Consider the following 19,348-nt stretch of genomic DNA (forward strand, 5'->3'; position numbering starts at 1 on the left):
CAAAATCTCAATTGGACCACACCACAAATGGCAGTGAGGACAATGATTATCACCGTTAAAACGTTAAAACATTCATAGGGCTCCGAATAGCGTCTATATTCCATCCCATCTATTCATAAGGTCACACATAACTGGATGAAGAGTAAAAAAAAATAAAAATAAAATCATATATCCAAAATTTTTGTGACCCTAAAAGGTTTCAATGCTAGAAGTTCAATCCCCCACTTCTTTTTTCAGTGTGGTCTACTTGATATTTTTATCTGTCTTATTTTTCTTCTTAAGAATTACGACGATCTCTCCAAGTGGACGGACGGTTTAGATATAACTCATTCCTAATCATGGGACCTACAGAACTTGGTGACGTCAACACACCAGTCAGGTCGGTGGTGTGTGGTACACCAGCCAATCCGCTTCCGGCTTGTGTGGGGTCACTTGCCAAACTGCGCTCCCGATGGTCGTAATAATAAAAGCCCGTCGACACGTCGAGCCTCTCAGTCTTAGACGCTTCTCTTCTCCTTCATTTCCCGCCTGTTTAAATCTCTCTCCCAAATCTCTCACCCAATGCAAATGCTCTGTCCATCTCATTTCAAAACCCTACCTCCCAACCCCTCTCCGTTCTCTCCCCCCATACCTCCAGTCTTTCCCATCTCTCCAATCTCTCCGCCTTCAACCCCTTCGAATCTCGCCCTACATCTCTCCATCTCTTCCTCTGCAAATCGCTACAGGAATCCATTTGCTCCGAGGAGCTCGAAATCGATTCCTTCGGAGCGAATGGACGTTGGGTTGGGGTTGGACAATGTAGAAATTGATCGGTTCGTTGAAATTGGGAATAAGGTCGCCGATGCTGCCGGAGAAGTAATACGGAAGTATTTCCGCAAGAAGTTCGACATTATCGACAAGGACGATCTTAGTATGGTTATTTATTGATTTATTTATTTGGAGAATTAGGGTTCGGTAGGTCGGGCGGGTTGCTACATGCTGCAGGATTAGGGTTTGGTGTGTGCTTTTGTTGTGTTAGTTATTTTCTCTCTTTCCTTTTCCTTAAAAAATATATATATTTTAGCGCGGTTTTCTTTCCCAGAAGATAGGTTTCTGTTGTGTTCTTTAGGAAGTATTTGGGCACGCCTGCTCATTGTTTGGGTTGGAAAATGCGTTTATCTGGTTTGGACGAAAATGCGGGCAATCCAAAAAGGTAAAAAAGAAAAAGAATAAGAGAATAAAGAGACTGGGTTCTTCCATCTATTTTCGGCTTAATTTTAAAAAGGTTGATATTTGTTATTTTTATTTTTATAGTTTTGAGTTATTTGTTAGGGGTCGTTTGGATGGTGGCAAATGGGGCAAGTAGTAAATGATTTACTGTGTCATTGCCAAAATCTGGGTAAACAGATGTGATCAGTTTAGAAGCAAGTCCATCAATGAACCTGCAAAGCCAAGATGAAGAAGACAACGCGGGTGCCGATAACGGGTGTGGACCCTCCAATACCTAAGTCAGGCAGGTAGACTCGGGTTGAAAAAGGATTGAGCTAGGGTTTTTGTTGCTTATCTCCCTTCAATTGCAACAAAAGTACTTATAGAGTCCATTGGGTAGTGTTGAGATCACGTATCTTGTGGGATTCATCAAATACGCTGGAAGATCTTATTTGGATGTGGATTTCCCTCTAGATCTATCACCAAGTCCGCCTCTCGGTCGGCATGATCTTCGGATATGTTGGATCTTGATCTGGGGCGGGATATTCTCGAAGATCCTCACCCTGCGCTGGTGGTGGTCAACCTGCTCAGCTCGGGAAATGGCTCTTGCAACCGAGCTATGCCTTCAAGGATCATTGAACTCTACTCGGTTCGGGATCGATCTCTCCGTGGAGAGGATCATTAACAGTGTCTTCCAAGCTCTACGAGCCTTATGCCTTGTTAGTTTGGGAAGCTCACCCTGGCGTTCCTCCTATGGTCGGTTACACTTTCCGCACGATAGACTAGTTTGGTTTTCCCCACAACAACTTGTGTTTGGATGCTCTAAATTACTTGTAAATCATTTACTACTTGTAAATGATTTACTAGCAAAGCCCCCTTCCCATTTACCAGCAAAAAGGTGTGTTTCATTTACTAGTAAATGAGGAGATGGCAACAGCATTTTTTTATTTTTTTTAAAAATGAAAGCCTACAAAGCATATTTCATTTTACAGGCTATCCAAACTCTGTAAATGATTTACTAGTAAATCATTTACAACTTAAAGCCAAATAGACAGGCTATAAATCATGTATAGCCTTTAAGTGATTTACTAGTAAATCATTTACAACGAAAACCATTTACCACCATTTAAATGACCTCTTAAGCATTGTTTTAAGATTCTAAATGTAGGCACCCCACCCGAGAATGTGTCATTTGATTGGGCCAGATCAAGAAGGGTGCTTCTCACAAGAAATCCCAGCCAGCATTCGCAACCCAAAATAATGGGTACGGAAATCCAATTTCCACCACCATGGGATTTCAACCTTTTGGTACGACATCATGGTGACAGTTTTCCTTTATCATCCACCCACACCATCATACCCATTTCATTACCATCTCTCTAAAAATCCTTTATATATATATATATATATATATATAGTCATGCTCACCTATGCACGTGTGCACCTTTGCACATGAGTCATGGGTGTCTAATCTGAATGGTCCATGTGATGCGGAATCCCATGAAACCTCAAGGGACAAATTTTCACCCTGATCTGGAATTCTGGTGGGCCATATCAAAGAGAAATGCAAATCAAGGGAGGAAGCTGTTTTCATTTTTCATGGCCCACCAAAGTTTTGGATCAAAGTAAAAATTGGGCCGGGGGGGTTTCATGAGGTGCTTCTTCACATGGACTGTTCAAATTTTGGAGTCACATCACGTATGATGAGTTCTCAAAAAAGTTTGCACGAGTTCCATGCGAACTGATGCACAGCTGAGCATTTGGCTATATATATAATTGCTTTTTCCTTTTTTTGGAAAGGTAACAACAATTATATTAACAAGCAGCGTGCAACATGCCAAAGAACAAACAAATAATAAATAAAACTAAAAAGGAAATTTACAATCCCTCTACCCATTTATACAAGAAGCCCACTCTATATTAAAACCCCTCACCCTACTCAAAATGACATCAAGCTATTACTCGTATTGCAGAAACATCCCCCATTCCTTTCAGCCCACACAGCCCAAAGACTTCTAGCAAGCTAAACCTCCACAAAGCGATGATTTGCTTCCAAAAACCTACCCCATTTCAGGCTAGAAGGAGATCGCCAACAGATTTTGGCATAGTCCACGAGATATTAAACTTCGAAAGGAAGCCCAACCCAATCTGATTTGCAAATTTGCAATGGATAAAAAGATGATTCACCAACTCTGCCTCCTTCATACATAAGACAGATACTCGGGAGGATCACCGACTCTTCCTTTTTCCCTTTTTATCATTCACCTACTCTCACACCCCTATCCCATAACTTTTTTCTTTATAAAATTCCCAAAATACCAATTTCTATACACTCATCCATGAAGTTTCTAGAAATCATGAGGCCTGCCACTACAACCAGGCAATGAAGGGATTTTACATGTCCAAGTGCATCCACTAGCGAACCATGTGATGTCATGTGGCTTCCCACAAATAACCAAAACATCATCAATCCCATCTATAAATACACCTTTCCTCTCCTATCCTCAACAAGCCTTGAAATTTTGGCGAGAAGCCTCAAAATTTAGAACCCCATTAGTTTCCATCCTACTCTATTTTCCAACACCATTAGCTACTTGGGCCAACCATACTTCGTCTATACCAAACCTCCTAAGACCAAGAGTTGGGTGGGGATTGAAGAGCTTCAATCATCTTCTCACCTCCCAAAGGAGTATTGAGGTTCTTCTTTCTTCACCCACATTTTTAATCTAGGCCCTCCATTACTCTTAATGAAGATCTTTTTGGAGTAGAGTAGGATATTTAAGATCTTTGATCATCTTCTCTTGCTGAAGAGTGTCAAAGTTCTTCTTTCTCCAATCATAGCCCTAAACCCTCGTCAATCCGACATGTCAAATTGATTTACAGAGTTCCTTTTCATTTTCTCTACATTGCTACTCTCTCTTCTCAGACACCCCCTACGTTGCACTTTTATTTTATTTTATTTTATTGATTTATCTTTCTTGAGCTACAAGCTATAAATTAGAGATCCAATAAGTAGAGACTATGCACATGTACAGCCAGAGAAGGTACCTCACAACTTCCTTCTCCGTAACCAAGGCCCTTAGTCAGAATTTACGGACAATTGCCCACATGGAGTTGTTTGGTCAAATCTATCCATCTTTACCCTTGGGTCATTAGGATCTATCGTCTCTAGCTTGCTCTATGTTCAAAGACTTTTCAACTAGTGGCGACTCCTTTTCATTTATATTTTTCTATTGAAGTTCGTCGGTGGATTTATCAGTCTGTTCCGCTTGACAAGAGAGGTCTTAGTAAGTAGCAGACTTTGTAAAATTAGAGTTTATGTAATCGAACTTTGCTTTTTGAATCCCCTTTTTCTGATTAGGGGAAGTCGACTAGGGTTGTTGTGTTTTAGATCTACTTATTCATGGAAGAAGATTCATATGAAGCAAATGGGTTTTGGGGACAAATGGAGAGTGTGGATGGGTGAATGCATCGGTTCGGCTTACTTCTCGATTCTTCTCAATGGATCCCCAAAGGGATTTCTCAAGAGTTCGAGAGGTTGCGACAAGGTGATCCCTTATCTCCGCTTCCTTTTCTCATTGTGGGCGAAGCTCTATCCAGACTATTGCACAAAGGTTAATTCGAAGGCATCCTATGTGGCATCAAAATGAAAGGTATGAGCAATCCGATTTCACATATCCAGTTTGCGAATGACACGTTGATTTTTTCTGAAGCTAATCCAGAGATGGTAGATAATCTTCGCACTACGATTCACTGTTTCGAGGCCGTGTCTGGTCTGAGAGTTAATTTAGCAAAATCCAAGATGTTTGGAATCAACATGGAGATTGAGGAGCTAAATTCATTTGCCAAAGCCTTCCATTGTTCTCCGGCCTCTTTTCCGACATCCTTCGTTGGGCTCCCTTTATGTATAGGCGTCCCTCCAAAGTATCTATGGGAGAAGGTCATTCCTAGGTTTCAGAAATACCTGGCTAGATGGAAATGCCGTTACTTGTCACTGGGAGGTCGTTTCACTCTTATCAAGGCCCCCCTTTCTAATTTTCCGCTCTTCTTCATGTCTCTCTTCAGATGCCCGGGCTCAGTAATGACTACCCTTGAAAATTTAAGACGCTACTTTCTATGGCATGGAAAGGAAGAGAAGAAGAAATTTCATCTCTTAAACTGGAAAAGAGGTATGCAATCAAATTTGAGATGGTGGAGCAGGAGTTAAAGATCTGAAGACAATGAATTGGGCCCTCCTCGGGAAGTGGATTTGGAGATTAGGGTCGAAAGACGGGAACCTTTGGAATATTGTTAGTAAAAGTAAATACGGAAAATCAGCGGGTGGTTGGTGGACCAAAGATTCTTCATCCTATAAGGCGTCGGCTATTTGGAGGGGCATTTTAAAGACGAAAAATAAGGTCCTCAAAGGCGTCGCCTTCGATCTCGGTCAGGGCTCCAATATCCGTTTTTGGGTTGATATTTGGGCGGGCGATACTCCTCTTAAAGACAGATTCTTGAACATTTATCTTCTTGCTCCTATCAAAGATATCCCTGTGGCTGATTGCTACTCTGTCGCTGGGGGCAAAATAGTTTGGAATCTGATTTGCAGAAGAAATCTCGAAGATTGGGAAATCAGCGAATACGTGGATCTTTTGGAATGCATCCACATAGTTTCCCCAAACTAGTCAAATGAAGATTCCTTAATCTGGAGAATGGACAAGGCCAACAGATTTTCTGTTAAATCTCTGTAGAATTTGCTTCATAGTAACCTGGTGGCTACAGAATCCTAGCGGCCCTTTCACATTTGGAAATTTTTGGTTCCCCCTAAGATCATGGTCTTCGGTTGGTTAGTTGGCAAGAAGAAAATCCTAACAGTTGAAAATCTGAGAAAAAGAGGGATGGCCATCACAAATATCTGCCTATGCTGCATGCGTAATGAAGAAACCGTCAATCATCTCCTACTGCACTGCCCCTTCATTACTACAATTTGGTCCGACTTTTGTTCGCAGTTCAATATCAGTTGGTGTGTTCCCGGAGCGGTGGATCAATTCCTTCAAGCATGGCACGGGGTCAATATAGGCAAGCACAGGACCAGGTTATGGAGGATGGCCATTCTTGCTGTTTGGTGGTTAGTCTAGGAAGAAAGAAATGGGAGATGCTTTTCGGTCGTTTCGAATTTTGTAGAAATTATCCCTAAGGCTAAGTGTCTCATGATAGAATGGGCTACTCAAGTAGATCTGTTAAAGGGCTATGATTTTAATTTTATAGGAGTTTACTTGAGTCTGCCACCTCAGTGGACTCTCTCACATTCTCGTCCCTTTTGTTTATTAATATATCATCAATTTTCAAAAAAATAAAAAATAAAAATCATCTAGCCTTTTATCCCAACTAATTGGGGTCAGCTACATGATTCCTTTTCCACCATTCCACTCTATCGAGGGCCATAACTTCAGAACACCCTAGCATGGGTTTAGAATGTCATATTGGTCGGATTCATGTAGGAAGTTATGGCATAAGTTTGACTCTGGCTGCCAACCTGATGCAACCCTCCTGGGCTGGGGATTGGCAATGAGAGTATAAAACTCCTACAGGCGCAATATAATAGACTATTACATAGGTTGATTACAATCAGGCGCTATCTGATACTCTATCACATAGGTTGGTTACAATCAATGAATTTTGTGGAAGAAAGTTGATTATTATTATTATTTTTAAAATTTTTGTTGTTGAAAAATGTGTAGGTCCTGTAACAATTGCTGATCGAGCTGCGGAAGAATCAATGTCGTCAATCATATTAGAGAATTTTCCTTCTCATGCAATGTAAGTGATTTTTTCTAACGAGTGGAGGAAATGATTTATTCTTTTTCCTGTCCATGTGGATATGTTGTTCTGGTTTCCAAAAATCGAGTTTATTATGAAATTTTTTTCTCAAGCTTGACACCGCTTGGTTGTGCCACTTACTATGTTGAGATGCAATTGCTACCAGTCATCATGAAAAGTATTGGGCCAGCTAAGTGCTGATTTTATTGCAGCAGAATGTTCAGAAAGTTGCCTAGTATTTTAAAATCTAAGAAACCCGACATGAATTTTCAAAGTTGATTACATTGGCATAACCATGGCATATTGTAATATTCCCATAATTTATTACTGATAAATAGGATTCGACAGAAAAAGATGTCCAATAATTGCGTTAACTGTACTGAGACTCTAGAGGAAACATTACTGCAGTTATGGGGAGGAAAATGGCTGGAGGTGTAAAGAGAAATCTGCTGAGTATGTTTGGGTTTTGGATCCAATTGATGGAACTAAGAGTTTTATTACAGGTCCTCTCGAGTTGCCTTTTTCATACTGTAGCATTGAAAATTTAGAACACTCTAATTCTATTGCATTGCAGGCAAACCCTTGTTTGGAACTCTTATTGCTCTTCTATACAAGGGAAAACCGGTAAATTCGCCATAACATGATTCAGTTTATACTTTCATAGCAACTCCGTTTTTGTAAAACTAGATATCAAATAGAAAGGGAGGTTTGCTAGCCTACTCATCCCTACACATGCAGCCACATGTGCCAACTATAGGACATCTGAGCCATGTATCAGGTGGACTCAGTATGTAGATCATTTGGCCAAAAACTCAGGCTGTTCAACTATCAGGTAGCCAATAGATGGACAAAAGCGATGGTCTGTACAAACATGCTAGTATTTTCAGGCAGTACATTGTTTTCGTGCATGCATGGCTTACTAGAACTGCTTCATTCTGTGGCGAGGTCATCTATCTGAGGGGTCCCACCTGATACAGAGCTTGGTTGTCCTACAACTGGCTGCCCATAGAGGTGCATGTGTTAGCAAACCTCATCAAAACAATATGCAACTCGATCACAAGCATGGAAGCAGGGATTGACTCTTTCAGCACCTATCGCATGGTATGAAGCAAAAATCAAAAGAAACCTCTTAAAGGGAATGAAAGCAAACTTGTTCAGCTAATAGTGGTGCAGATGTGAAAACTTGTTTACTGAAGCAGTGGAATTTTCAGAACTCCCATCTCCATGCAGCATGTCCGTATTCTTTCAGTCATTTCCTTCCTCCACCTTCATAATTGGATCTATCCAATTTTCTTGTAATTGTTTGCATATTTCATAATTTTGTTAGTAATTAGAATTGCAGAAAGCTGATGTTAGTTTTCTTTTACCCTTTTACATTGAATTATTTGAACCTTTCTTTGTCTTATTCAGATTGTTGGGATCATCGATCAACCTATTTTAAGGGAGAGATGGATTGGAATGAGTGGGAGACGAACCACATTGAATGGACAAGAAGTTTCTACACGCACCTGTAGTAAACTTTCCCAGGCCTACTTGTATGCATTCCCCATCCTCATACTGTGATTCTGAGAACATTTGCACTTTAAGAAATTGAAATCTTGATGTGTTTTGCTTTGGTTACATTAGACCACTTTTCAAGTTTCTCATGAACAGCCATCAGATGCAGATTTCATTGAATGCAAAGGCTTTTTTTTAACACACGTACACACACCCCCACACACTCACCCTGTAGTGGTATTTCACCACCTATGGGTACTCGAACTCTTGACCAGGTGTTGAAACTCCTGAGAGTCTACCACTGGAGCAAGACTAAGGACCCTGAATGCAAAGACATGTTAATGTAGAAACCTTGGCAAGAGTTTTACTTGCATCCCACATTTTTATGAAGAGATCCATTGGTCAAATGAAGAATATACTCTGTTTTTCTTTGATCTTTAGAGGAAAGTAAAAAGCACTTTATATTGAAGTTTGAAGATTTGACTACACACAAGACGTAGAGTATTTGTTAAGACTTAAGAGGTTCTTCTTAGGTGTAACCTGCGAGTTAGTGAAATCAGTTGGCCTTCTCTAACTGTGTTTAAATTTCTCAATATAAAACACTATCTATTGGCCTGGCATGTGTTCAGCAAATTGACCAGACCTTGGTGGAGTTATTAAGATGCTTGAGGAATAGGCTTCCACAAGGATTTCTAATTAGGGTAGGCCTGGCAAGGCAGGCCTAGGGTTGGTTCAGGCCCGAATTTTGAAGCTGGCCCTAATTGAAATATTGATTTTGTCTGTCCCCAGGGTATTCAATAACAGTAATCAGTGGCTGTAATAGCCAGTCTTATGGCCATTACAATAGAGGCCATAATGGCTGTTAATGGCCCTGTAATGGTCTTTTCTTTTTTTTTTTTTTTGAGGAAGAAAATGTATGGCCCCATTATGGCCTGTTATGGGCCTATTACAGCAATTACAGGCCCATTATGGGCCACTTTTTCCAATTCAGAATGAGCGTTATGCTCCATCTTGCATAACAGGTCCCACCATTCCCGTTATGGCTGTCATGTAAGCATTTTTAATACTATGCTTGCTGAGACCTGAGCTCATTGTCAGCCACAAATTAGGATGGAAAACTGGCTAGTTTGTGCTTGGCGGGACTTGGGAGTTTGGTCCTTAGCTGAAAACTAGCCAACCTTATTACAGTTAGTTGTTAAGGATAATTGCTTGAGAACATGCTCTTTCACAATGATTTATGATCGAGGCACCACCCAGGCTGTGCCAAAGCATGTCCAAGTCCAGCACGTGATATAAGGAATCGGGCTCAGTCTGGTCCTGACCCATCAGAAAGATGCTCGGCCCACCAATGGTAAATGAGTTGGGTTGGGTTGTATTGCCTTTGGGCAGATGCAAGCCTTTGTCCAGCCCAATTAGTTAACCGGGCATCTAGATCATATTCACTGAAGCTTGGCCCCAACCCAGCCTGAGACAGGCTGGACTTGGTTTTGCCACTCTCATTTTTTATCATTGCCATGGAGTGCATTATTTTTAAACATATTCACTTATTATTGTTTCTGTGATGTTTTCAAGCATCTTGCCACCAGTAAATATGCACAATTGTCCAATCCATCGTTCTGAATATCAGTGTCAGGGGGCATATTGACCCAACCGAAATTTGATACCATATGGTGTCATGCATTGGTATTTGCCCATATCAAAGCCAAAGATTTAAGGAAAAATGTTAGAAAAAAAAAAGTAAAAAAAGAAAAAAGAAATATTCAAGTAGATCATTTTTTTTGTTTTTGTTTTGGACATGTTTATAATGGTGTATCAGACCATTCTTTGATAAGAATGTTGTCTATCAGTTTAACCTATTGAAAGTCAACCAATTATGCCCTAATTGAACACACATCAAGCATGCTTTGGTAAATTAGGGTCTATTAACATTGAAGTACAAGTGTACAACAAAAAGAAGATAAAAACATCGGAAAAGGTGTATGTTTACTTTTTTCTGATTTTTCACATAATGGTCCATTCCACTTCGATCCATTGAATTCCACTCAAATTTATGTTTTGATCTCCTAAGTTGGTCTGGATCTAGTATAAAATGACTTTCTAAGCTTCTCTCATATGGTTAAATGGAAAAAAAAAAGAAGAAGCAGAAAACCGAGTAAATTTTTTGAAAAATAAAAAGAAGCATTAATGGGCTTATTGGCCTTTACGGGTGCTGACATGGCCCATGGTTTTAGGGTGGGCCGATTTGGCCTTGTATCGCATATTGTATCAGGCTGCTATGGATATGATACAGCCATTTCAGCTGATATAATACCGATGTTCAAAACCATGGTCCAATCATGGAAACTTTTGACTTTTTTCCATGGAGAGTGCCCTATACTGTTGAGATTGGAGATCGTCTTAAAACCTTTTCTCTTCAAGTTTTTTTTTTTTAAAATTATTATTATTATTTTTATTTTACATGTACGTGTACTCTTCATCTTTTCAGGTATACGACAAGCCCTCATCTGTTCAGTGGAGATGCTGAAGAGGCATTTGCTCGTGTTAGAAGTAAGGTTGGTGCCTGTGTAACCAGGATGCTCTTTTATTAAAAACCTTGGTGACGAACATCCATATCATAGATTTGTGTCCAAGTTGTCGAGGCTATCAATACGAAGTGAAGATCAATTCTTATAGTATCCAATGCATCTTAGCTTTACATGTTTTCCTATTTAATGCTATGAACTAAATTATATCATTATTAAGTTTATAATCAGGATATCGTTTGATTGTTTGATGCTTATCCATCGCACTACAACTCATGTGATAATATTTAAGTTGCAACAAATGTCTACTCTACTAAGTTTCACGTGTTATAATGCAAGGTCAAAGTACCCCTGTATGGATGCGATTGCTATGCTTATGCCCTTTTGGCTTCTGGGTACGTGGATCTGGTTATCGAATCTGGCCTTAAGGTGAGAGAACCTCGGATTTTATTTTTCTTATAAAATGAAATGTGTGATGGTACTCTTATAAAATTGTCCTTGATTGTTGTAACCAAATCTTTTAGTGTTGATTGATTTTATTGAATTGGGGCATTCACGGATGGAGGGAGGGAGCCCTATGATCATTTGGTTTCCCTTAATGTCACATTTCTGATTATGTTTTTTTTTTTTTTTGGTAAATAATCTTTTTCCAGCCTTACGATATCCTTTCGTTGATACCGGTGATAGAAGGTGCCGGGGGAGTGATAACTGACTGGAAAGGACATGAGCTTTTTTGGGAGGCATCTCCAGGATCACGTGCAGCAAGTATAGTTACTTTCTCTGTAGAAAATAATTAACACAAATTAAACTTCTGGGAGTGATTGGTGGTCTGCCAAGATTGTAGTCCTTGTCTTGCTATAGTGGAAGGTGTGGGACCCACTTGAAAAGTGATCAGTGGCCATAGATGGTGAGAACTTCAGTTCTTGCAGACAACTAAACCATTCCTCTTGAGCTTCTGAAATGCGTCATGTTAGTTTCTACTTTCATGATATAAAGAGATACACTATGTTTGGATGCATGTCTAACAAGTTTAGGTCCGGTCTGGATGGAGAAAGCCAAAATTCTTTTGGATTGCCATAGGGACTGACAATATGGTGCCTATGTCTCCATGTCATTGTTTTGTCATTTTGCAGGAAAGAGCCCCTGTAAACTAGATGCTTTTCATTTTGGCTTCTCACTACCATGGTTAAAATACTCGATAACTTGGATCAATGCATTCGGTCCTGAGTTGAGTTGGGGCTGAATTGGAGTCGTGGCTCTGTGTATCAAATCGGATCACTTCCTACCGAGTCTGAGTTGACTTGGACAAGTCACACATACTTGTCCGAGTCTTAAAACCATGGTCACTATTTGGAATCCAAAAGGAGTTTAGGTTCTCTTTGCAAATATTCTCTTGCATTGCTTTCATTAAAATTTACACGAGCATAATCCCATATAATTATTACAGCTTAAAATGTTCCATGTTTAGGTTTCAACGTTGTGGCAGCGGGAGATGCTGAGATTCACCAACAGGCTTTAGATTTGCTACAATGGAAGTAAGGTGAATCTTCTCAACTGATACAAAACATGAAAGGTAAAGAGCTTGAAGTCTGCTTGCTTGCAAAAGTGCATGCCCTGATCTGATATCTTTTGGATGGAAATGCTTGCGAGTGCTTGTTTTGAAATGCAGCAAAATCATTTCTGTTTTCTCGGGAGAACTAATTTGAATAGGGTGAAACGAAAACCTTGGAAATGGAAAACCCGATGGAATCCGTAAATGTGGAAAATGACATTAGGAGAGGAGGAAAAGGATTTCCTTGTCGTTGTATTGTGCTGTCAAATTCAATAGAAATGTTAAAAGGTCAACAGTCAAACAACAAGACTCTTATAACCATGGTCCATGGAGTTTGTTTTTGAGGAAAAGCTAGGAAAAGGAAATTGATTGTATTTCTTTTTTGGTTTTTCAGACAGAAGAAGCTGTCACATTAGGGGATTTTGTTCTCTAGTCCACAGTTGTCCCATGTTCAAGGGGGATGGGGATTGGGTACTGCCCTTGCCTGTAACGAAGTTGGTACAGGCATGGTGTGGCGGAATTTAGTTGAATGGCAGGCCGTTGTTAGAGATGGGGCCTGGTCGAGTATGAACTCAACCAAACAACTTTGAAACATGTTTTGCGTGGGCCGCATCTTTGACAGCAGTCTGTTGTCCAATCAAATCCCACCATGTTGTGCCTATATCAACTTTGGTACAATAGGGGCAGTACCCAATCCGTGTCTGCCAATCAATGGAGGGAGAAGCAATTGAGCAAAAACTAAATTACAGTCTTGGCATGTCCTAACCCTAATTTTAGGTTTGGATGTGTACTCAAACTGCTTTTCGGGGGGGAAATGTTTCAAAGACAAATAATACATGGACTGCAGATTCTGACTCTCATCATGTAGTAGACACTTCAATAGGGAATTGGACACTGACAGAAATCTATTCTGCCCAACTGTGATTCCAAGGCACCCAAACAATTTCAGACAACAGACCAAACATTCATATGCAAGCCTAAGGTCGATTTAACTGAATCTCAGGGTAGTTGTCTCAATTCTTGAAATTTGGTTCAACACTGGTAAATGGAGCACATGATGTAAATGATTGGACCATTCCAACTAACGGTTCTTGGAACCTGTGGTTCAATGACAATCTGACATCTGTATGTCTGTGGATGAAGGTCTACATGTATCTGAAATGATTCTAACATTCACTGCTGAGAGGGGAAAGCTAATATGCAGTTCCCTTACGGTATGTATGGCAAGCATGCCTGGTGATTGGGACAGTAGGGCTGTATGGATGGGCCATAGACTGCAACATTGCTGTGATCAGACAAACTATTAACGATCTAGTTGGGAGGTTTGCTGGTTCAATGTTGTCCGCTGCTCAAACTGTTCATTTTGTGTGCAAACTATTGTTGCAGATGCCTGGTCATCCAGTCTCCTTTCCTTTTGGGATGCCCCATATAGGTTGTGATCTACCAGAGCAACAGTCCTGATCACCAGACCTGTTTGTTGCATGTACCCTATACGTGCCTTTATGGCTGGCCCAATTCAACATTTTGGAGTCTGCAAGACCCTCGCCTGGCCCATGAAGGTATCTATGTTGAACCTTTACGCCCAGCATGAATGTTCACATCCCTCTTGCTGAAAAACACATTTTTTTTATATTGTGTTTTGGCGAGGGATGACCTCCAGCAAGCTGGTGACAACCATCCTGATCATGTTAAGTGATTCAGCACTCCGAATTGAGTTGCGACTTGCCCAAGTTGGGGTTGAATTGGTCTGACTTGCCCGAGGCAGGGTTCAATTGGGATGACTTGCCTGAGTTGGGCATGACTCGAACTCAATCAGGTCGGATATCTGAGTTTGATTTGGATGAATTGCATGGGACTTGGCATGTCTTAAAGCCATGATCCTGATAGAAACTAGGGTCTGCCTAAGACACAGTGCGTCGTTGGCAAGTTGGTCCTGAATGTATGTCATGTTAAATAGCTTGATGTCTTTTGATGCACTGCAGTTTGTACTCTTCACGTTGTATTCTTCTCTTAGAACTACAGGATATTTAACCTGAGGTTTTGCACGGTATGCATGGTTTTTCAGCTCTGTTCATAGACTATTAGTTTCTTGTGCCCTGCTGTGCCCAAAACCTCCTCCATTTGAAAATCCTAGCCTTTTGTTTCTGGACGGCGAGCAAATGGTTAAGACGGCAAGTACAGAAACAGTCTTTCAGCCAACATTGGTGGCTGCGATTTTCCAATCCCAGAGATTTTTGGGGAATGGTCCATCTACAGTAGAACAATGAAACAATGGTCAGGATAACGGAAATATTGGAATCCTCTTGTCCAATTGAAAACCAAGGGTGCTATTATTCTTCTTTTTCTCTTTTGCTGTTCATGTTTGCTGTGTTTATCGTTCCGGATCAAGGGTACTAATTCCCCGCCAGTGGGTATTTCATGGGAACAAACAAGATTTACGGAACTTTGGTTTTTATTATTCTCAGAGGTAAGTAATTCTCCTTTTTAATGAAAAAAAAAGAAGGTTGGGTTCGTAATTTGGGTTTGTGTTTATATTTCCCTAGAATTCGTTCCTTAGCTTCTTCCCAAAAAAACTTGCCCTTAGATTTTAATTAGGAAATGAAAATTCAGAGAAATTTAAACAGAGTTTTATACTTTTCACAGGTTTTTATAGGAAATCCGGCACATGAACCAAGCAAAATGTAACAATTCCCCGGGAAATACCTGGACGAGTCTATCATTCCTAAGAGCACACCAGTAGCCTATCGAAATTGCTAGACGACATATATGCAGTGTTAGAAACCTCAGTATCACGTTATGTATAGCATCCTTGGGATACAGATACATCGGTTATCACACGGGATATATCGTTTGTATCGGGTAATTTATCGTGCTTTTTGGAAAACATTGGGAAATGATTGAATTTTTCAATGAAACTTCAAGGATTGTTAAAAAAAGACATTAATACACACTTTTGAATCATAACATCTCAAAAAAGAAGCGCACATGATAAGTTTCCTTTGTATAGGGTCTCAAGTCATGCGTTGTCTGATTGAACTAATGCAACTATATTCAAATTGAATGCATAACATTTAGAGTGTATATGATGATCATTTCATCAAACACTTCTAGATACTTCGAAATTAGTTTCAATTGACAGCTGGTTGAAGGAAAATTCTGAATATATATATATATATATATATAATTTCTATTAATTTTTAATTAAAAATTTTATTTTTATTTTTCGAAAATTGACCAGGACTTAACAAATTAGTAGATCAACCCTCATACATGCTTGATTTCATGTTTTAGAGTGCAACATTGCAGGCAATTTGGGAGAAATTGGGGAAATTTTGAATTTTTCCTAATGTTCCCCAAATTGGGCCACCTAAACTCAAAATTTGAAATTAGACTGTATGTGATGATCATTTCATCAAATACTTTGAAATACTTCAAATTTAGTCTCAATTGATAGTTGGTTAAAAGAAAAATTAAAAAAGGAGAATATGAAGAACCAATTGATATCGAAATCAAAGCTGTAACTCTATGATTTTTCATGCAAAACATGAAGAACCAATGAATTTATATCCATTTGACACTGATTTAATGTAATTTCAACAAAAATAGGGGATCAGAAATTGAAAATGCTCATCGGATTGAACATGTGGGATATATCGGCACTACCTATGCATTTCATATCACATAGGTGGGATATCGCACGGGTGAGATACAAGATATATCGTGGGATATATCGGTCGATATTTAAAATATTGCATATTTGTGCCATAATCTATCTTACGTTTGCCATGATCTATCTTATGTTTTTGCAGCTGTCTCCACCTTGGATTGACCATGGCCTAAGTTTTGCATTGATCGAAAAAATAAAATAAAATACACACACGAGTGATGGTGGACTACCATACGAGCCTAAACGCCTTTGACGGATCATGACTTTTTTCTGCCGAACGCACGGCAATAGTTGTAAGACAATCCAGGCTGTCCAAATTGATGGGTTCATTTGTGGAAGTAGCATAACGCATAAGGTACCCGAATCATATAACAGTACCAGTCTCATGTTGCCTTTTGGAATTTGAACTACTCGCTAATTTACTTTTAGCCAACCTTTTCGTGACTAGCAATTGGATGGCTAGGATGGTAACACTAGGGGTATGGAATGTGCAAAGCAAATGGAGAGGAAAGAGTGAAGGGATTTGGTAGAGAGATTGGAAAGAATCTTAGGCGTAGGTTACCAAGCATCCTTGTCGTCCAGATCACCAAAATACTCTTTGTCATTAGTTTATATTCCTTCCTATAGCTCTTCGATACTAGGAAGTTTGCGTCCTTGGAAAACTAATTGCTTGGCTGTTTGTATCATATGGAGTAGATATTTGCTCTATTTTTCGTGTGCCCAACTCTTTTAATTTTATAATCCAGTAGGCATGAACGCCCAATGATAGGATGATGAGTCAACATTCATTTTATAACAGTGGTGAACTATCACAGAACTGTCGGCCAAGGCAAGCATGCTCATCTGAATGACATATAAAAAACAGAAATGTTGATGGCAGGGTCTTGTTTCTTCCACATTTATAAATTGCACAGTGCATAAAAAGTAGCACAAATTAAACTACTCAAATTGTGGGCCTAGCTTAGAACGATCATAGAAGAAAAAATTACATTGGTTTGATTACCAAGCTAGCTGATTTGGTGAAAACCATTGTTCAAAAAACTGAAAACTGGACTTGACTAGATGATCAACCGGATCAGGTTTACTCGAAGACTTGACCGAATCTTTATTTGACTTGACTTGATATATTTAAAAAAAATTATATTTTAATAATTAAAAATGTAAGCAGTTGTTTGAGGTGAACATTATACTTTTCAGAAAGAGTAAAAAAATTAAAATAAGGCGGGGCTAGAGACACTAGAGTTGCTTGGTGTGGTGATAGCCGGTTCTTGTTACCTTAAAAGTCATGGGTTTGAATTCCATCGTTTGCATTCCATTGTTGACCTGGAGAGGGATTGGGTTGGTCATATCGAGTGTATTGAGTCGACTGAGTTTATAAACCAACTTGATGAGTCTTGTCATGATTTGACCCAGTCATTTTCAGCAGGGAGTTTCCAAGATAGTCAACTTCAAGTCCTGCGGAGTTGAGTTGACTCGTCTAAGTTTCAAGTTTTAGACCTATGGTCCAAACTGTTGTACCCTATTTTTACCATTTTTAGAAGAGCCAATTAAAAAAGGACGCATGTCATTGCACAAGAAGTATATATCATGCCTAAGATCTGTGAGTATATTTAGAGTGCGTGTTGTGAAAATAATTGTTGGCATTGGTTTGGTAATACACGTCATCCGAAGATGGAACGTGGTCGAGCATTCGAAGGCGAAACGTGGTTTAATATGAGGTGGTTATTAGGATGTGTCAAAGAAGGGTTTGGAAGGACGAAATGGTGCTGAAGCAGTTGTTGTAACCATCGGACGTGGGGAAATGCTTCTAGATGATTCTCTTAAGGAAGTCTGTAAGTATTAGAGTTCAACAAAGCAAAGTGTCTCATACCAACTTAATCAAACAAATTAAACTTGCCTTTCAATTATCCTCGCATAACTTCTATGTTTCTTAGCATAATCAGTCTTTTAAGTTCCTTAGTGTAATTAGTAGCCTAATCTTATATTAGAAGTAACAGTAATCTAAGTCTATGCTCATACGTAGGATGATTGTCATTATAATTCAACCAGTTCCTCTTTAAGAAATGTGCTTTCTTTTTAGTTACTCTCTGCGGTCGACAACAAGTGTTTATTTTTTGTTTACTTATGTATTTAAAAGTCATTTTGTATGGAAGATGCTTGGAGTCAAAGTTGTTTGGTTGGAATTGAGCCAAATAGTCGGTTCTGGCACACTCGCACATATCACACATGACCAAATTTAAAATCAAGAGGCAATGCAAACACTAAAGATTAGAGATTAGAACCGTTTAATCATTTACTTTTGCGACGGTGCTTTATCTATAATGGATCATGTAATTTTGGACAACTTGAATTGAATTGATTTCCCTTTTGAAGAATATAAACACAAAACTAAAACTATGGGGAGATGCTTTAGTATCTAAAGGGATGAGTGGCAAGATGAAGAAGGATGGAATTGGAAACAAAGGCATTTCAGGCAATTTAGGAGTAGCACCAAGAGGTGATAAGATGATGGAAAGTATGGCTAAATGACATGTTCACGTGTAATGAGACCAATAGCTCTGCCAATAAGGAGTGATTAGATTCAAGGTAAACACTCTAAAAGAATGAGCATGACCCAAAAGGAGGCGGGTGAAGGTAGAGTGGATGACCTATAGTTTAACTAAGGTTATGACCATTGATGGATTAGGAATAGCCAAACATGATTGGTTATCCAACCTCAATTTGTTGAGATAAAGAATAGATGATGAACAAGAATGTTAATGTTATCCATCAATGGCTTGATTTTAAAATATTTAAATTAATTTGCAAATACGGAAAATAGCCGCCTCTTAGACACTTAAGGGATGGAAAACGACCAATAAGGTATAAAAAGACATATTTGCCCTCACACCCTTTGGTATTTACGGTTATAGTTTGTTTATACGGGAGTGGGCATGCATGAGATTTGACGGGGCCCACCTTTATCTGGTGTGTGATTGACACCATTTTAGGGCATTAGCTTAAAACATGAGTCAGGTTTGAATTGCATGTCAATGGTGATTGGACGCTCACCATTATATACTTCTCAGGGGACCAGTAAAGGTTTTGGATCAAACTAATGTTTATGTTTTCCCTTCGGTTAGG

The 19,348-nt window shown here is 39.4% G+C and overlaps 1 protein-coding gene across 6 annotated transcripts; it reads left to right on the forward strand.

Annotated features, from left to right (window-relative positions):
* The first annotated feature begins 322 nt into the window (after window positions 1–322).
* LOC131237920 (bifunctional phosphatase IMPL2, chloroplastic) lies at window positions 323–16,429 on the forward strand. Of its 6 annotated transcripts, none has more exons than XM_058235989.1 (10): window positions 372–910; window positions 6,909–6,987; window positions 7,396–7,490; window positions 7,562–7,611; window positions 8,398–8,522; window positions 10,970–11,036; window positions 11,346–11,435; window positions 11,660–11,771; window positions 12,475–12,546; window positions 16,368–16,429. In XM_058235989.1, the coding sequence occupies exons 1-9, from the start codon at window positions 562–564 to the stop codon at window positions 12,543–12,545; spliced, it is 1,038 nt and encodes a 345-aa protein (XP_058091972.1). In that variant the 5' UTR covers window positions 372–561; the 3' UTR covers window position 12,546; window positions 16,368–16,429. The 6 variants fall into 6 exon arrangements, with proteins under 6 accessions (XP_058091975.1, XP_058091976.1, XP_058091974.1 ...); XM_058235990.1 differs by lacking the exon at window positions 16,368–16,429 and adding an exon at window positions 13,406–14,188; XM_058235992.1 differs by lacking the exon at window positions 11,660–11,771 and having other exon boundaries at window positions 323–910.
* The last annotated feature ends 2,919 nt before the right edge of the window (window positions 16,430–19,348 follow it).

Source organism: Magnolia sinica, chromosome 2, assembly GCF_029962835.1.
Source record: "Magnolia sinica isolate HGM2019 chromosome 2, MsV1, whole genome shotgun sequence".
Taxonomy (NCBI): Eukaryota; Viridiplantae; Streptophyta; class Magnoliopsida; order Magnoliales; family Magnoliaceae; genus Magnolia; species Magnolia sinica.